The 18,110-nt window shown below is 38.2% G+C and overlaps 1 protein-coding gene across 1 annotated transcript; it reads left to right on the top strand.

Moving 5' to 3' along the window:
• The first annotated feature begins 11,314 nt into the window (after window positions 1–11,314).
• LOC116597669 (septin-2-like) lies at window positions 11,315–12,535 on the top strand. The gene is given in 3 exon segments (XM_032355707.1): window positions 11,315–11,632; window positions 11,635–11,824; window positions 11,827–12,535. Coding segments are annotated over 3 exon segments (1,077 nt in total). The 5' UTR covers window positions 11,315–11,437; the 3' UTR covers window positions 12,519–12,535.
• The last annotated feature ends 5,575 nt before the right edge of the window (window positions 12,536–18,110 follow it).

The following is an 18,110-nucleotide window of genomic DNA, read 5'->3' as shown; positions in this document are numbered from 1 at the left end:
AAGCACAATGGCGCCCGCCCCTCGCCCGGATCCGGCGCAGAACCAGCCGCCACCGTTGAAAGCCCCTCCCTTCTTCTCCCCCGCCCCCAACTTCACAGACTCGGGCCGACTTCTCGCGAGAGGGGCGGTGCTGCGGGGACCTGAGAGCTGCGGGCGGGCTCGACGTACCCTACCGCGGGGTGGTGCTCTGACTGCGGCAACCGTTGAAGGGCTGCCCCCGGGGAGGCAGCGAGGCGCCACTGGTAAGCAGCTGCGGCGGGTCGGCTGGCGGGCTGGCGGCTGGGCCAGTGAGGGTGCGGACGCCGGGAGCTGGGCGCTAGAGGCCTGTCCCTAGTTGGCCGCCCTCGCCGGCTTGGCGAGAGGTTCTCATCCAGCCCTACCGCTCCCAGGCGCCCGAGTCCCCGCTACAGGCTCTTGCCCCCTCCCGCAAAGCTGCAGGACCCACTGCTGAAGTACCGCCGAGCTATTTTTTTTCTTTTCTTTCTTTCTTTTTTTTTTTTTTTTTTTTTGGCTCCTGGTAAGTGGCGCAGCGAATGTTTATTGACTTAAGCACTGCTTCATCCGACCTCCCCTCCTCCCGCTCCCTTCCCGCCCTGCGGTGGTCTGCGAGCCCTCCCCTTTCAGGGTAGGAAGCGGGTTTCTCCGGGACCGTTCCCTGTTGGTGGTCATTAAGTCTTGGTGGTGGTGTACTTTTACAGTTACGTCTTTTAAAATCCTGGTACCGATCTTTGATAGTGTAGGATTTTGCAGTAAAAATTCACTTGGAAGAAAATTGTGAGGTAAATGGTCTGGTTAAAATGAGGCGAAACTTCCAAAAACCTCTAAGTGTGGTAAACTTAATATATAAAGGTTTAGTAAAAAATAAAAGGGAGTAAGAGAAGAAAGCCACAATTTATGTGGATTTAGATATTACGTGGATTCAGGTGATATTGTGCGTATATTGAGTAATTTATCAAACGTAAAAGTTCTTTACCGGTAAAGATAAGTTATTGAAACTTGTAGGCTTACTCAGGGCACCTGATTTTTTAAAGTGACTTATTTTATTAGGTTTTAAGCAATGCATTGCATTCGAGTAATTCTAATTAATGACGTATGAGTTTTATATGGTTGGTTGGTTTGTTTGTTTTGGTTTGGTTTTTTTTTTTTTTTTTTTTTGTCATTTCATCTGAAGGGAACGCACTATCACTTCTCCCATTTCACTCTGGGAGACTAACAGATTGTCCATGCTTCACTATTATAAATAAATTGTAAAATGTAAATTTTAAAGATTTAAAGTTTATTATCATTTAAAGTTGGCAGGTAAATGCCAGTCTATCTTTTCAGGATGTGAATTAAAGAGCACCTCGTATGTTACTTTAGAGGAAATTAATTTGCCCTTTTTAGGAAACATTTTTTTCCTCAGCCTGTTTGAATATACCTCTAGCTTTGTGGCTGTTGATACTCACACCTGAAGCACCAGACTGCATGAGTACAAATCCTAGTTGTGCCTCTTATCTTACTACCTTTCTTGTCTTGAGCAATTCCTTAACCTTGCTGAAACTTGTTTCTGTAAAATGGGGTTGATAACAATGCTCGTACCCGGTAGGGTTGTTGAAGGGATTAAATGAGATAGGCATCAGTTCCTGGAACATAGTAAGCACTCCATAACTATTACCTATTGCATTCCGTGTCTAAACCACTGCTAATACTGTGTTTCTGGGGCTTAATATTTTAGGTCCCTTAAACATCTTCTCAAGTATTTTCTACGCTAAGAGGAATGGCTGCACCACTTTCCTGAGCTATGGCAGTCAGACCTGATAGCAGTAACTCCTCTACAGAATCCCCAAACCTGGCAAGAATGGTTCAGATTTTGGCAGATTATGGCTTTCTCCCCACCCAGAACTGATGATATCAGCAGAGGTGAGTGTGGCACCAGTTTTCTGTGCAAAACATATCTTCCAGATTCTAATTTCTTAGCGACTCTAGTAATTGGATAAAGATCACTGATAACTATGTTTTTATTCCTTAAGAATGGTTAGATATTGTTTTTTAAAATACCTTCTCTGATTTGAGTTTCCACGTAGTTATCATTATTAACAAATAATCATTGAGATTTTCCTGTGTTAAAGACAATTTGATGGAAATTGTGGATGCAGATGAGTTACAATGGTGACTATATTTTCTGAACTAAAAATCAGTACAAAATGATTGGACAGGCAAAATTTTTGAATTCAGAACTGTTTGATCAATTTAGACTCCATAATTGTCTTTTTTTTTTTTCCCCACAAAATTCCCCTAATTGACCTTCCTTTGCTAAAGTTTTTGTCCTTGGACCAACTCTGACATATGTTTTCGTATCTAAAGATCTTGGTTCACTTGCCCACACCACTCATTGGTTCCCATTTCTGAACTTGGCTACTTCTCTAAATTAGGGTCTTATTTACTATTATGAATTTCCTCCTTCTACTTTATAAATTTGTCATTTGGTCATGGTTATAAGAGCCCTTTCCTCTTATGGTTAAACATTTCTTCAACTATCTAATAGCTTAGAAAATTCTCTTTCAGATATTGAATTTAAAAGTTCCAGTGTGTGGTGCCTGGGTGGCTCAGTGGGTTAGGCCTCTGCCTTCAGCGCAGGTCATGATCTCAGGGTCCTGGGATCAAGTCCCGCATCAGGCTCTCTGCTGGGCAGGTGGCCTGCTCCCCGCCCCCACCATCTTTCTCTGCCTGCCTCCCTGCCTACTTGTGATCTCTGTCAAAGAAATAAATAAAATCTTTAAAAATTAAAAAAAAAAAAGTTCCAGTGTTCCTTTTTTGTCATTCTACAACCTAACCTTCTAAAAAGTTTCTCTATGTGAGGGCAATCTTTAGATACTCTTCACTTTGAATAAACAATGTGATCTTGAAAAAGTGTGGTCATGTTTGCTTTTTATAAATCAAATCATTTTTAAATGTAGGTTATTTCTTAAACTTTTGATTTACAGGAGGTAATACTGGGGATGAGAAAAGAGTGGTTATAGGGAGGTCCCTAAGTTGAAGAGAAAGGATGCCAATTTCTTCCTAAATGGAAATCTTAATCCCTGGAAAGGAAGCCTTGTAGCATCAACCAATTTGGGAATCAACTATTTAAAGTTACGGGTAATTTGGGGCACCTGGGTGGCTCAGTCGGTTAAATGTCTACATTCAGCTCAAGCCGTGATCCCAGGGTCCTGGGATTGAACCCCACTTTGGTCTTCCTGCTCAGTGGGGAGCCTGCTTCCTTCCCCCTTTACCCCTCCCCTTCTTATGTTCTCTCTCTCACTGTGTCTCTGTCAAATAAATAAATAAAATCTTTTTTTAAAAAGTTATGGGTAATTTTATTTTTTTAAGATTATATTTATTTATTTGAGTGAGAGAGCGCACACAAGCATGCATGGGGCTGGGGAAGGAGAGAATCCCAAGCTGACCACACTGAATGGAGCTGACACAGGCCTTGATCTCAAGACGGAGTCATGATCTGAACTGGAAGCAAGAGTTGAGTGCTTCACTGACTGAGCCACACAGTGCCCCAAGGTATAGATAATTTTAAATATGTAATATTATTTAATCATAGATTGAGAACTCATCCTTTTTTTTTTTTAAGATTTTATGTATTTATTTGAGAGAGAACATAAGGCAGGAGGAAGGTCAGAGGGAAAGGAAGAAGCAGACTCCCCACAGGGTGCTCAACCCAAGACCCTGAGATCATGATTTGAGCTGAAGGCAGATGCTTAAGTGAATAAGCCACCCAGGCACCCCTAGGACTCTTCTTACTTAAAGATTCTGTGCTTTAAATCTTTGATGTGAAAAATCCCTTTCATTCCAAAAATGATAACCCCGTGATTTAGTGATTTAATGAATTTTAATTTTTCCCTAAATTGAAGGTAATCTTAGAAATTTGAGTTTGATCAAAAGGTACCACATTTAATAAATAAACATCCAAGACACTTGTTGGTTGATTTCTGCTGCAATAATTTTTAATCCCCAAAGCTAATAGATGAAACAATATAAAAACAAGTAAAGAGAGTACCATTTTAAAACCCTCACTGAAAAAAATGGGAGGGGGATACAGCCCACCTCTCTGAGAAACCCTTTCTTACTTTCTTATACCTAAGCTCATGATCAAGAGCTCACTGGTTCTAGGAATATAATTTTTGCTCATATAGCTACTCCAAAGTATATGAGCTGGTCAGAAGCAATAACCAATTTATTAGACACTTGGAATTCATATGTGAAGCACATTTCACACTGCCTGAAACATGGTTTTAAACAAAAGCAAGTATCTTTTATTATTAATAGTACTGGGGGTTGGGAAAATATAGTATACAAGCCAAATCTGGTTCACTCCCTATTCTTGCAAATAGTTTTATTGGAACACAGGCTGCCTATGTTTACGTATTGTCTGTGTATTAGAGTTGGCCAGAGAAACAGAACAAATAGTATATAATAGTACTACCTATCTATGTATCTAGAGAATTGGCTATCACAGTTGTAGGGTAGACCAGAAGGCCAGAAACTTCCAACAAGCATGGATAGTATAGCCTTGAGGCTGAATTTTTTCTCCAGAAAAGCTACTTTTGCTCACAAGGCTGATTAGATGAGGCCCATAGTATTATCCAGGATAATCTCCTTAAAGTCAACTTATTGTAAATGTTAAGCACATTTACAAAATCTCTTCACAACAATGCCTAAATCAATGTTTGATTAAATAACTTGATACTCTGTATTCACTAAGTTAACTCCTAAAAATAACCATCACCACCTATGACTGCTTTTATCCTACAGTGGCAGAGTTGACTAGTTGTGATAAAGACAATATGGCCCAGAAAGCCTAGCATATTTACTATTTGTTTTTTTTACAGAAAGTTTGCTGACCTCTCCAGTAAAACTATACTAACTGTGAAACTATTTTGAGCTGACTGTTCCTTTAATAAAAGTCAAGCTAAACACATACACATCAGAATGATAATATTTGGCCTCTATGGCTACTTCAGTTTACATTTAATGAGACTATAAGCAGAAGAGCATCCAAATATTTATATAAATTCCTTGGGTATTTCCTCTGGCAAGTTTGGTCACTATCCCCTTCTTAATTCCCCTTCTTAATTTTTTTTCATGTGTATGATTGTATATCAATGTAGGTATGTGATTATGCATACTAGCTATTTTAGTACAGGCCTTTTCTCTTTCTTTTTTCCCCATTACTTCATAATATGGCTCTCCTGCCTCTAAACTACTCTACAAATACCCTTACAAAATTAGTGTCTTTCTGCACTTTTTTCTGCATGATCACACAGTCTTAAAAGAATAGTTTTAGAGGCGCAGTTGATTAAGTGTGCGATTCTTGCTTTTAGCTCAGGTCATGATTTCGGGATCCTGAGATTAAGCCCAGTGATGGGCTCTGCACTGGCCATGGAGCCTGCTTGGGATTCTCTTTCACGGTCTTCCTTTGCCCCTCTCCACCCATTGCACGTGCAGTCTTTTTCCTAAATAAATAAATAAATAGAAGAATAGTTCTATAACCCACATGTACGGGTATGCTCTCTTTCTCCTTCTCTCTCTCCACACAGAGAACTTCTCATAGTGTTTTTAACAATTTATTTTATAAAATAGCATCGTTTAAATATGCATATTCATCTTGCTTTTTTTTTTTTTAAAGATTTTATTTTATTTATTTGACAGAGAGAGATCACAAGTAGGCAGAGAGGCAGACAGAGAGAGAAGGAAGCGGGCTCCCCGCCGAGCAGAGAGCCCGATGCGGGACTCGATCCCAGGACCCTGAGATCATGACCTGAGCCGAAGGCAGCGGCTTAACCCACTGAGCCACCCAGGCGCCCTCATCTTGCTTTTTTCAACCAAAAGTACCTCTTATCTACATCCCTATTTATATTGTTTATCCTTTCTTTTCAATTTTGATAGCTATTACCGCTCTGTCCTGTCTTCATAGTGTTTTTTCAGCTCTCTTATCTTTTTCTTGACTTGCAATTATTTAGTATCTTTTGCCAAAGGTACATTCATATGATAAAATACGTCTCTGATTTCTTTAGTAACTTTTGGGTTTCTAGCTTATTTTTAAAATACCTATCCCTGGATTGTATCATGTAGTATCCTAGATTTTCTAGACTATGTTTAATTAAACTCAAATTAATATTTATATATGCAATAAGATAATAGGCTACAATTTTATGTTCTATTCAATGGATAGCCAGTTTTGCATTTCTTTTTTTTTTTTAAAGATTTTATTTATTTATTTATTTGATAGACAGAGATCACAAGTTGGCAGAGAGGCAGGCAGAGAGAGAGGAAGGGAAGCAGGCTCCCCACTGAGCAGAGAGCCCGATGCGGGGGTCGCGGGGGACGCTGGGCTCGATCCCAGCACCCTGAGATCATGACCTGAGCCAAAAGCAGAGGCTTTAACCCACTGAGCCACCCAGGCGCCCCCAGTTTTGCATTTCTTAAATAATCCTATCTTTATGTATGAATTAGTCACACACTGAATTTTCAAATTTATACCAGATTTATTTCTGGATTTCCTATTATGAAAACTGAACAATTCAGAACTAGAAACTGTGCAGAGAACTATTGCTTAGGTCCCTTTTGAATCCTTTTCACATACTGATACTGTTCTGCATTTTGGTCACCCAAGTATTCAATAATAAGAAATGGTAACTGTTTCCTCCAGAATCACCCAATAATATACCTAACTAGCTTTGTATTATAGACAATGCATGTTATACTACTAACCTGCCTAGGACTTATCTTAATATTTTTCCACTATTCATTTCCTTTTTTCAGCAACTTGCTAAAGCCGTTGAATATACTTCATTATATAAAAACACCTTATCAATATTTTTGTATTTCACAATAATTTTTTAAAAAACTATACACATAAACACATTTATACTACTTAGCTTCTTTTTTTTTTTTTAAGATTTTATTTATTTATTTGACAGACAGAGATCACAAGTAGGCAGAGAGGCAGGCAGAGAGAGAGGAGGAAGCAGGCTCCCTGCCGAGCAGAGAGCCCGATGCGGGGCTCGATCCCAGGACCCTGGGATCATGACCTGAGCTGAAGGCAGAGGCCTTAACCCACTGAGCCACCCAGGTGCCCCCTTTTTCCTTTTTTTTAAGATTTTATTTATTTATTTGACAGACAGAGATCACAAGTAGACAGGCAGGCAGAGAGAGAGGAGGAAGCAGGCCCCCTGCTAAGCAGAGAGCCCAAGGTGGAGCTCCATCCCAGGATCCGGGGATCGTGACCTGAGCTGAAGGCAGAGACTTTAACCCACTGAGCCACCCAGGTGCCCCTATACTACTTAGCTTTTTAACCCTGTTTTCCATCCCAGAGTCCAATCTCAGTTTTCACCAGGTAGCATTGGCCATTCTTGACAGCAAGTGGGCTATTTGTATCCTTAAACAATACAGAAGATTCCAAAATTTTTCTGTATTATGTCATCATAAATGTTATGATAACAGTGCAATGCTTTAAATATTTCATTTATAGTTAATGTTTGTAATTCTTAGCTTTAACAGAGTACTCATTTTGTTGTTGGTCGTTGTTTTTTATTGTGGCTTGATTATTATTCTCTTTAAACCAAAGAACACTCTACTTTAAAAACATTATATTTTAATTCAGTTCTTGGAGATGCTAATTCATTATTTTTTTGTTTGTAGACAGTTGATTGTGCTTAAATTATGGAAAGGCTTTTTTCAGGAAAAGTAATTATTTTATTGTTTTAAAGTCCATTTATTAGAGCTTATGAACTTTATCTCAAATAGTTCTTCAATTGAAAGTTTTGAACATGTGTTTTCATATTAGGGTCCTAAGATATGAATGAAAATATGAACTACAACTTTAATGAATATTTGGTTTCACTTCATGGTTTTTTTTTTTTTTTAAAGACTTTATTTATTTGACAGACAGAGATCACAAGCAGGCAGAAAGGCAAGCAGAGATAGAGGGGGAAGCAGGCTCCCCGCCAAGCAGAGAGCCCAATGTGGGGCTCGATCCCAGGACCCTGGGATCATGACCTGAGCTGAAGGCAGAGGCTCAACCCACCGAGCCACCCAGGCGCCCCATCCCTTCATGGTTTTATAAATATATTGATGTGATTGTTTTGTTTTAGACATCATTTCTTTAGGTTGATAACCAGATGTTTTCTTGGTATGTCAATTTTGCTACTAGTCATCATGTTACAAATTGCTGGAGTATTTCTAAAATACAATTTTTTCATGAAGTTATATATCAGGATTTTAATGGGCCTTATTATCAATCTTTAATATGCATAAATAAGACATTAATCAGATTATAGCATTAAGAAATTAATTGGACAGATGAAAATTGTATCTAATTGATAAAGACTTTAAAGTTAAATTTCATAATTTTTCCTGATAATGTTCAGAAATAAAAGCTCTTAGTGTTTAGTCTTACCTATGCTTGGAATCAAGCCACATGGAAGCTACTAGCATTTATTTAATTTAATGGAAAAAAAATGTATGGAACGACCTAAATATACTACTGCAACAGAATTTGCTTCTAAATCAGCTAAAGGGAGAGAAAAGCAACTCTTAGATATTGAGTGGAAGTTTATATACCCTATTTAGAAGACTTTCGTTTTCTTACTAGCAGAACCGTGTATAGAATTTAAGCTTTGTCCATAACAAAATTGGCACAGACTGTCTTTGCAATGTTTCTAACTTATTTTATTCAGGAAAATGTTTTGGAAAAGAACAAAACCTTATTAATATAAAGTAGATGAAAAAATGCTTTTAAGAATAAAATATAAATAAATTTTTAAATACAGATTCAACTTTTAAACATTACATTGTTATTTTTAAACTCACAGTAAGGGAGCATTTCCCTTTTTTCCTGAATTGAAAAAAACATTTTTAACTTAGCATTCTTGTCAACTCATATAGATAAATGAATAAATTACCTTTATTTATGAAAAAAACAAATGACACAGGTTTTTAGTCTTGAAGAATAGGACCATGTATTCCTGTTAAAAATCAATGAATAGTTTTTGGTTACATGTGTAAGGAATTTGGAAGTCCCTACTCCATCGTAACAAGTAAAAGCCTGAACAGACTGAAAAATCAGCAGCTCTTCTTAAATTTTTTTAAGAGAGAGAAGGTTACAAGGCAAACACTACCCCTAAGATGGGAGATCCTAGACAAATACAATGAGTTTTGACTTATAGGAGTAGAGACTCAGGAGCTGAAACCACCACAGGAACAGGTGCCTGGGTAGAAAAACCTGCACTGTAATTGTTACAATTGCTGGAGGCTCAGTGCAGACAATTCTGAGACATAACAGCTCCAGGGAGACCCAATCATAGGCTGCCACAATATTGTGAGATTCACCTTCAGGAGCTAGAACAGATTCCCAAAGTAAATAACTCTTGGACTTCTGGCAAGGGGAAAAGGAACCATTTTGAAAATACACTGGATCACTGTGTTCCTAACAAACCCTGCCTTCAGGAAAAGCTAGTTAACCAAAACCTAACCTGCTGAGGTATTATCAGAGCCTAACTAATCTGGGTAGGAGAAATACCCCATTATAGCCAGCTTTAGCCTTCCTTGCAGAAGAAAATACCCACTCCAGCCAACTCTAGCCATCCTGTCCCACCGAAGGCAAAAGAAAGCAAAACAAAACAAAACTGAAAAGCTCTTTTGAAGTTCACAGCCCATAGGCATTGGCTCACTAAAACACTGAGACCTAGTCATGGCGTTATACAGTGCTTCCTTTCCCTGCTCTCACCATTACGTTACTAAAGATTTATTTATAGTTGTTCCTTTTACCCCAGCGTATTATGTCTGACTCTTAAGAAAAAATTACAAGGCATTCCAAAAAACAAAAAACAAAAACCACACAATTTAAAGAGAGCATCAGAACCAGACATAGCAGAGTTGGGTGGAATTTTGTTGTTGTTGTTGTGTGTGTGTGTGTGTGTGTGTGTGTAATTTTTTTTTTTTAACATGGCAACCTGATTTCACATCATGCACATTTTCTGAAGTTTGAGATTCTTAACCTATGTTCTTCACAGAATAGGAACTTAAAACAACTATGATTGATTAATATGCTAAAAGATCTAATGAATAAACTAGATAACACACAAAAGTGGCTAAGGAAAATAAGCAAAGACATAGAAATAGTAAGAAAGAACAGCAACAAAAACAATGCTAGATAGGGAAAAAAACACTGTAACAGAAAAGAAGAACATCCCTGATGGGTTTATTAGTACACTGGACATGGCTGAGGAAAGCATCTCTGAATTACAGTGTATGACAATAGAACTCTTAAAAACCAAAGATCAAAGAGAACAAAAAGTATAAAAAAACCCAGAACACAATATCCAGGGACTGTGGAACAACTAGAAAAGGTGCAACATAGGTGTAATGGGACCATCTCAAAGAGAAAAAAAGAAATATTTAAAACAATGACTGAAAATTTCCCCCAAATTGACACCAAACAAGATACCCAGGAAATTCAGAGAACACCAAGCAGGATAACGGCCCAAGGAAACTACAACTTAGCAGATCACTTTCTAATTGAAGAAAATCAAAGATAAAAGAATCCTGAAAGAGGCCAGAGTTAAACAACACCTTATAGGAACCAAAGGAACAACATAGAGGCCAAGATAAGGAACAAAGATAAGAATTACACCAAATTTCTCCTCAGAAACCAGCAAGCAAGAGTGTCAACTGAAATATTTAAAGTATTGAGAGGAAAAAAACCTACTCATGCAGAATTCTATACCATGTAAAATTACCTTCAAGACCTGAAGGAGAAATTGACAAACAGAAGTTGAAGAAATTTGTTGACAATAGATCTGCCTTACAAAAAATGTTAAAAGGAATTCATTACAGAGAAGGAAAATAATATAGTTCAGAAATTCATATCTATGTGAAGAAAGAAAGAGCACCAAAGAAGGAAAAATGAAGGTAAAATATGAACTTTTATTTTTCTTTTTAATCTAATAGAAGTTTGTTCAAAATAATAACAACAATATATTGTTATATGTACTTATGTATGTGTCTATGTATGTGTAAATAAGTGCTTCTGTGTACTTATATGTAAGCAAAATGAATAACAACAATGGCATAAAAGCTGGAAGGAAGAAATTAGGATTATTTTGTTATGATGAGATAAACTACTTCTAAAGTTGTAGACTGTTACATGAAAGTAAATTGGTTGTGAATGTATATTGAAAACTGTAGGGGTAACCAGTAAAAAAAGCAAAACAAAAGAATAATTGATATGCTAAGAAAGAGAAAATAGAATTATGTAAAACATTCAGTTAAAAGAGGCAGAAAACAGTGAAAGACAATAAAAACAGAGAACAAGATCCGAGCACCGGATGGGACAGGGCGGAGCGGGAGCGTCCCTTGGGCACTGGGCGGGTCTGCGGTGCGATCGATCAAGGAAACTTCACTGAAGATGTCTAAGCAACAGCCAACTCAGTTTATAAATCCAGAAACTCCTGGCTATGTCGGATTTGCACATCTTCCCAATCAAGTTCACCGAAAATCAGTGAAAAAGGGTTTTGAGTTCACACTAATGGTGGTCAGTGAATCGGGTCTTGGAAAATCAACTCTCATAAACAGCCTGTTCCTCACTGACCTTTACCCGGAATCATCCCCGGAGCTGCAGAGAAAATTGAAAGAACTGTCCAGATTGAGGCTTCGACTGTGGAGATCGAGGAGCGAGGGGTCAAGCTACGCCTGACAGTGGTGGACGCACCTGGCTATGGGGACGCCACCAACTGCAGGGATTGTTTTAAGACCATCATCTCCTACATCGATGAGCAGTTTGAACGGTACCTGCATGACGAAGTGGCTTGAACAGACGGCACATCATTGATAATAGAGTGCACTGCTGCTTTTACTTTATCTCGCCCTTTGGACACGGACTTAAGCCTTTAGACGTCGCATTTATGAAAGCAATACACAATGAGGTGAACATCGTGCCTGTCATTGCCAAAGCTGACACGCTCACCCTGAAGGAACGGGAGCACTTGAAGAAGAGGATTCTGGATGAAATTGAAGAACATAACATCAAAATCTATCATTTACCTGATGCAGAATCAGATGAAGATGAGGACTTTAAAGAGCAGACTAGACTTCTCATGGCCAGTATCCCATTCTCTGTGGTTGGATCCAATCAGTTGATTGAAGCCAAGGGCAAGAAGGTCAGAGGCTGCCTCTACCCGTTGGGCGTTGTGGAGGTGGAGAACCCGGAGCACAATGACTTTCTGAAGCTGCAGACGATGCTCATCACCCACATGCAGGATCTCCAGGAGGTGACTCAGGACCTTCACTATGAAAACTTCCGCTCTGAGAGGCTCAAGAGAGGCGGCAGGAAAGTGGAAAACGAGGACATGAATAAAGACCAGATCCTGCTGGAGAAGGAAGCAGAGCTCTGCCGCATGCAGGAGATGATCGCCAGGATGCAGGCGCAGATGCAGCTGCAAATGCAGGGTGGGGACGGTGACAGCGGGGCCCATGGGCATCATGTGTGAGAAAAAGCTTTGCAAGATAGAGAAAACATTCCGCATGAATTCTACAGCTGCGTGTTTCCGAGAGATCATTGGAAGGGTGCCCATCCACATTTTACAGTACCTGTGCCTGAGAATTTAAATTTTTTTTTAACTTTTGATGTGTTGTTTTGTATGAAGTGCTTTTAACATTTATATTTCGTTGTTATGTTATACTTTATATTTTGTGAGGTGAACCTTGCATTTTTCATATTTCTTCCACCTTGACTAACCACTAATGTTGGAGCTGATTTCCAGGATTAGTCATTATATATAATTAACATTGAATTTCTTTGATTTGGCTGGCCTGACTAGTTGTTGAGGAGCACTCTTGATTTCATTTCTAGAACATCCGGATGTAGCCAGCCTGTGCCTGGGTGCTAGCAATGTGGACCCAGTGATGGGGAAAGGTGAGCTGGCATCTTCAGGGCACTCACCTGCCAGGTCACCAGGATGGCACTTCTCCCTTGCTTCACTTTGCTTCGAGCACAATACCTAAAACCAGTTTTGCTGCTGTAATTCAATACTGTTAATTCATCTGCACATTTGCTTTTTTACCAAGTAAAACAATTATTATCTAATACGGTATGTGTATACTTAAATAGATCTTTTAAAAACAGGTAATCAGGGGCAAATTTTAAGTCTTTGGCTTCTGATGCTAGGTCATTTTTTAAGCTGCTCTGCAGAAAACACCACAAGCCACGTTTTGTAGTGTTCCCCACTGATACTGGTAATACTCCGTTATGACAGCGAGTGTCCGTGAGCTCCAGTTTTCATATTACAGCAACAATTCTTACCCACACAGAGCCAATAAATGATTTTTACTCAACTAACATGAAAAGTAACTTTTTTAAGGAAAATTAATAAATGATATATTTAGAAACCAGCCTTTTTTATATTTTTCTATGGCACTCTCATGTGCTTTCTGTAACTATATGTTTATAAGATCTGCCTCAGCAGTGAGAATTGGGGTTCTTTGGAGGGTAGCCCTCTGAACCCAGACCTGTCCTGGGCCCTGAGGCTCATGACCCCATAATGCCTGAATGCCGAGTTGGCTTTCTTTTAACTGGTTCTCTAAAATTTTTAATAGTTTTCTGAAAGGCAGATAGGAGCAATCATTTTTCTGTGTGCAGACTGTTGTACATTTTCAGCTACCATCACATCCTTTGTTGTGTCGGGTGAGACTGAAAGACATTTCAAATCTGTGCCATAGTGTGGGACTGATCAATGCTACCAGTCCAATCGGTTTTCTGTGCTCTGTGGCCTTGGCCGCTCCCTTCCCTCCAAGGGGCACTGAGGGGCTCTGGGGCTTGCTTCTTTCAGCATTTCTACTGACACTAGCAAGTGACAGGTGAAAGGACACCTGGAGGGAGCAGGTGTTGACTCCGTGTTTTCATTTAGCTCTAACAGGAGGGGCAGAGATGCAGAAAATGCTTCACCTGAAGATGGGAAGAGTTTTTGCTTGGGCCAAAATAAAGTGATGTGGTCCAAAGGGGTTAGTCACAGAGGCGGGCTACAGACAGTAATCAGGTGTTCTCAAGAATTTTGTCTTCTCATTGTTGCATAAAGAAGCCTTAGGTTCAGGTACAGTCATATAAAGATCCATCAAGAGGAAATATAAAGTGTTTGACTTTAAAGCACCTCCGTGTAAGGCCATCTATCTGGGTTACGTTGGCATTAAGTACACTAGGAAAAGCCATTTAAAAGGTAGCCATTTAAAAGCCATTTAAAAGTTGTGCGTGGTGGCTGCAGCCCCCGCCTGCCAAGTTTGCAAGAACTGCTAGGGCCAGCCGTTAGTCACATGATAAGGGCTATTTGGGTGGGCAGACCTATATCCTCTCACGTCTATGGCCCCCCTCTGTTTTGCTGCCCAAATCTAAAAACGTACTTTCACTTAGAGATAATTGTTTTACTAAGGGGTAGCCTTTTATCAATAAAGCACTATTGTTTGGCTATTTAAAAAAAAAAACAACAAACAAAAAACAGAGAACAAGGGCAATAAATAGAAAATAGTAACAAATGTAATAGATAGTAATCCAAATGTATTAGTAGCTATGTTGAATGTCTGTGGTCTGAGTGCACCAGTTAAAGGATATCATCAGAACGGATAGAAAAACAAGATCCAACTGTATGTTTTCGACAAGATACTCATTTTAAATATATGTGCATTATGCTTATAAGCAGACTTCAAAGTAAATAAAGCTACAGGATAAAGAGGAGGATTACATAATGATAAAGGGGTCAATTCTTCAAGAAGACATAACAGTTTTTAATATGTGTGCATCTAACAAGAGAGCATCAAACTGCATGAAGCAAAGAGAATTAAATGAATTCATTATCGTAGTTGGAGACTTCCATACTCCTCTCTCAAAAATGGATAGATCCAGCAGATAGAAAATCAGTAAGGACATATTTGAACTCAGCAACATTTTTTTTTAAATTTTTAATTTTTAATTAACATATAAGTTTTTTTAGCCCCAAGGGTATAGGTCTGTAAATTGCCAGGTTTACACACTTCACAGCACTCATCATAGCACATACCCTCCCCAGTGTCCATAACCCAACCACCCTCCCCCTAACTCTCTTTCCCCCAGCAACCCTGAGTTTGTTTTGTGAGATTAAGAGTCTCTTATGGTTTGTCTCCCTCCCGATCCCATCTTGTTTCATTTTTTCCTTCGCTACCCCGCCAAACCCCTCACATTGCCTCTCAAATTCCTCATATCAGGGAGATCATATGGTAATTGCCTTTCTCTGATTGACATTTCGCTCAGCATAATACCCTCTAGTTCCGTGTATGTCGACGCAAATGGTAAGATTTCATTTTTTGATGGCTGCATAGTATTCCTTTGTGTATATATACGACATCTTTATCCATTCATCTGTTGATGGACATCTAGTTTCTTTCCATAGTTTGGCTATTGTGGACATTCTCAGCAGCATTTTTAATCAACAGGGTATAATTGACATATGTAGACTCTATCCAAAACAGGAAAATGAATATTTTCTCAAACTCACATGGAGCATTCACCAAGATAAACCACATTCTAGGACATAAAACACACAGTAACAAATTTTAAAATAGAAATACAATGTCTGCTCTGATACCACAATGGAATTAACCTAGCAATCAACCACAAAAAGATAACTAGAAAATCTTAAAATACATGGAGATCAAGCAGTATACTTCTAAACATAGAAGTTGAAGAAGAAATCTCAAAAAAAGTTTTAAATATTTTATGGGGTGCCTGGGTAGCTCAGTTGTTAAGCGTCTGCCTGCAGCTCGTATCATAATCCCAGGATTCTGGGATTGAGCGACATATCAGGCTCCCTGCACTGCAGGAAATCCTGCTTCTCCCTCTCCCAGTCCCCCACTTGTGTTCCCTCTCTCACTGTCTCGCTCTCTGTCAAATAAATAAATAAAAATCTTTTAAAAAAAAAAAACCTTTTAAAAAATTTTAAACTTTATGAAAATACAGCTTAATCAAAATTTGTGGGAAGTAACAAGGCAATGCTTAGATTATAGCATTGAATTCCTATGTTAGAAAAAAAAAAAAGATCTAAATTCAGTAAGTTCCCACCTTAGGAAACCAGGAAAAAAAGAGAAAATTAAGTCCAAAGTAAGCAGAAGTATTAGAACAGAAATCAATGAAACTGAAACCAGGAAATCAACAGAAAAAATAAAACTAAAAGCCAGTTCTTCGAAAAGTTCAATAAAATCACTCAGTTTCCAGCTAAGGTTAACTAAGGAAAATAAGAGGATACAAATTAATAAGGTCAGAAACCAAAGAGAGAACATCACTACAGATTCCATGGAAATTTACAGATTCATGCTGTATATGTATACAAAATCGACATGATGTATCCTTTAAATATCTTACAATGATATGCCAGTTATACCTTAATAAAGCTGAAATTTGAAAGAAAAAAAAGGAAAGGTATGTAGATTAAGAAAGACATAAAACTGTCTTCATCTGCAGATGATATGGCTGTCTATGTAAAAAATCTGAAAGAACCAAAAAAACCTGGTGCTAATACACGATTATAAAGGAATGCTATAAAGATCTCTATGCCCAGAAATTTGATGACCTAGATGAAATGGACCAATTCCTTTAAAGACCCAATTTGTTAAGACACACACAAGGAAATAGTTTGAATAGGCCTATATCTATTAGAGAAATTGAATCAATAATTCATAACCTTCCAAAAGAGTAAGTAGCAGGCCCAAATGGGTTCACTATTGAATTGTACCAAACATCTAAAGGAGAAATTATACCAGTTGTCTACAGTCTCACAGGATAGAAGCAGAGGGAATACTTCTTAACTTGCTCTGTGAAACCAGCACTACCCAAAACCAGACAAAGACTTACAAGAAAATAAAACATGAGACCAGTATTTTTTATGAGCATAAATGCCAAAATCCTTGACAAAATATTAAATCCAGAAATGTATGAAAAGAATTATATATCAAGTGGGGTTTATCTCAGGTATGTAAGGCTGTTTCAACATTAAAAAATCAATTAAGGGGCACCTGGGTGGCTCAGTGGGTTAAAGCCTCTGCCTTTGGCTTAGGTCATGATCTCGGGGTCCTGGATCGAGCCCTACATCGGGCTCTCTGCTCAGCGGGGAGCCTGCTTCCCCCTCCCTCTCTCTGCCTGTCTCTCGGCTACTTGTGATCTCTGTCTGTCCAATAAATAAATAAAATCCTTAAAAAAATAAAAATAAAAAAATAAAAGATCAATTAATACAATCCATCATACCAACAGGCTAAAAATAAAAAATCACATGAACATATCGAATATAGAAGCAGCATTCAACCAGATCCAACACCTGTTTGTGACTGTTTGTGACTCAACAAACTAGGAATAGAGAGGAACATTCTCAACTTGATAAAGAGTATACAAAAAATCTGCAGCTTATGTCATTCTTAATGGTGAGAAATTTGAAGCTCTCCCACGAAGAATAGGTACAGTGCAAGGATTTCTCATCTTACCTCTCCTTTTCAACATTGTTCTGGAACTCCTTGCTAATGTGATAAGGCAATAAAAGGTTTACAGATTCATGCTGTATATGTATACAAAATCGACATGATGTATCCTTTAAATATCTTACAATGATATGCCAGTTATACCTTAATAAAGCTGAAATTTGAAAGAAAAAGAAAAGGAAAGGTATGTAGATTAAGAAAGACATAAAACTGTCTTCATCTGCAGATGATATGGCTATGTAAAAAATCTGAAAGAACCAAAAAAACCTCCTGGTGCTAATACACGATTATAGTAAGGTTGCAGAACATAAGATTATTATACAAGAGTCTGTTGCTTTCTAGTATAAATGAAAACGTGGAGTTTAAAATTAAAAATTCAGTGCCATTGACATTATCTCCAAAAAGAAATACTCTCCAAAAGAAACATTTGGATATAATTCTAACAAAATACATATAAGCTCTATATGAGGAAAATTTTAAAATTCTGGTCAACAAATCAACAAAGAATTAAATAAGTGAAGAAAGATCTCATGTTGATGGATAGGAATATTCAGTATTGTCAAGAGGTTAGTTCTTTCCAACTTGATTAATAA

The sequence above is a fragment of the Mustela erminea genome, chromosome 8, assembly GCF_009829155.1.
Source record: "Mustela erminea isolate mMusErm1 chromosome 8, mMusErm1.Pri, whole genome shotgun sequence".
In the NCBI taxonomy this organism is placed as follows: Eukaryota; Metazoa; Chordata; class Mammalia; order Carnivora; family Mustelidae; genus Mustela; species Mustela erminea.
This window is presented reverse-complemented; position numbering and strand designations above follow the sequence as displayed.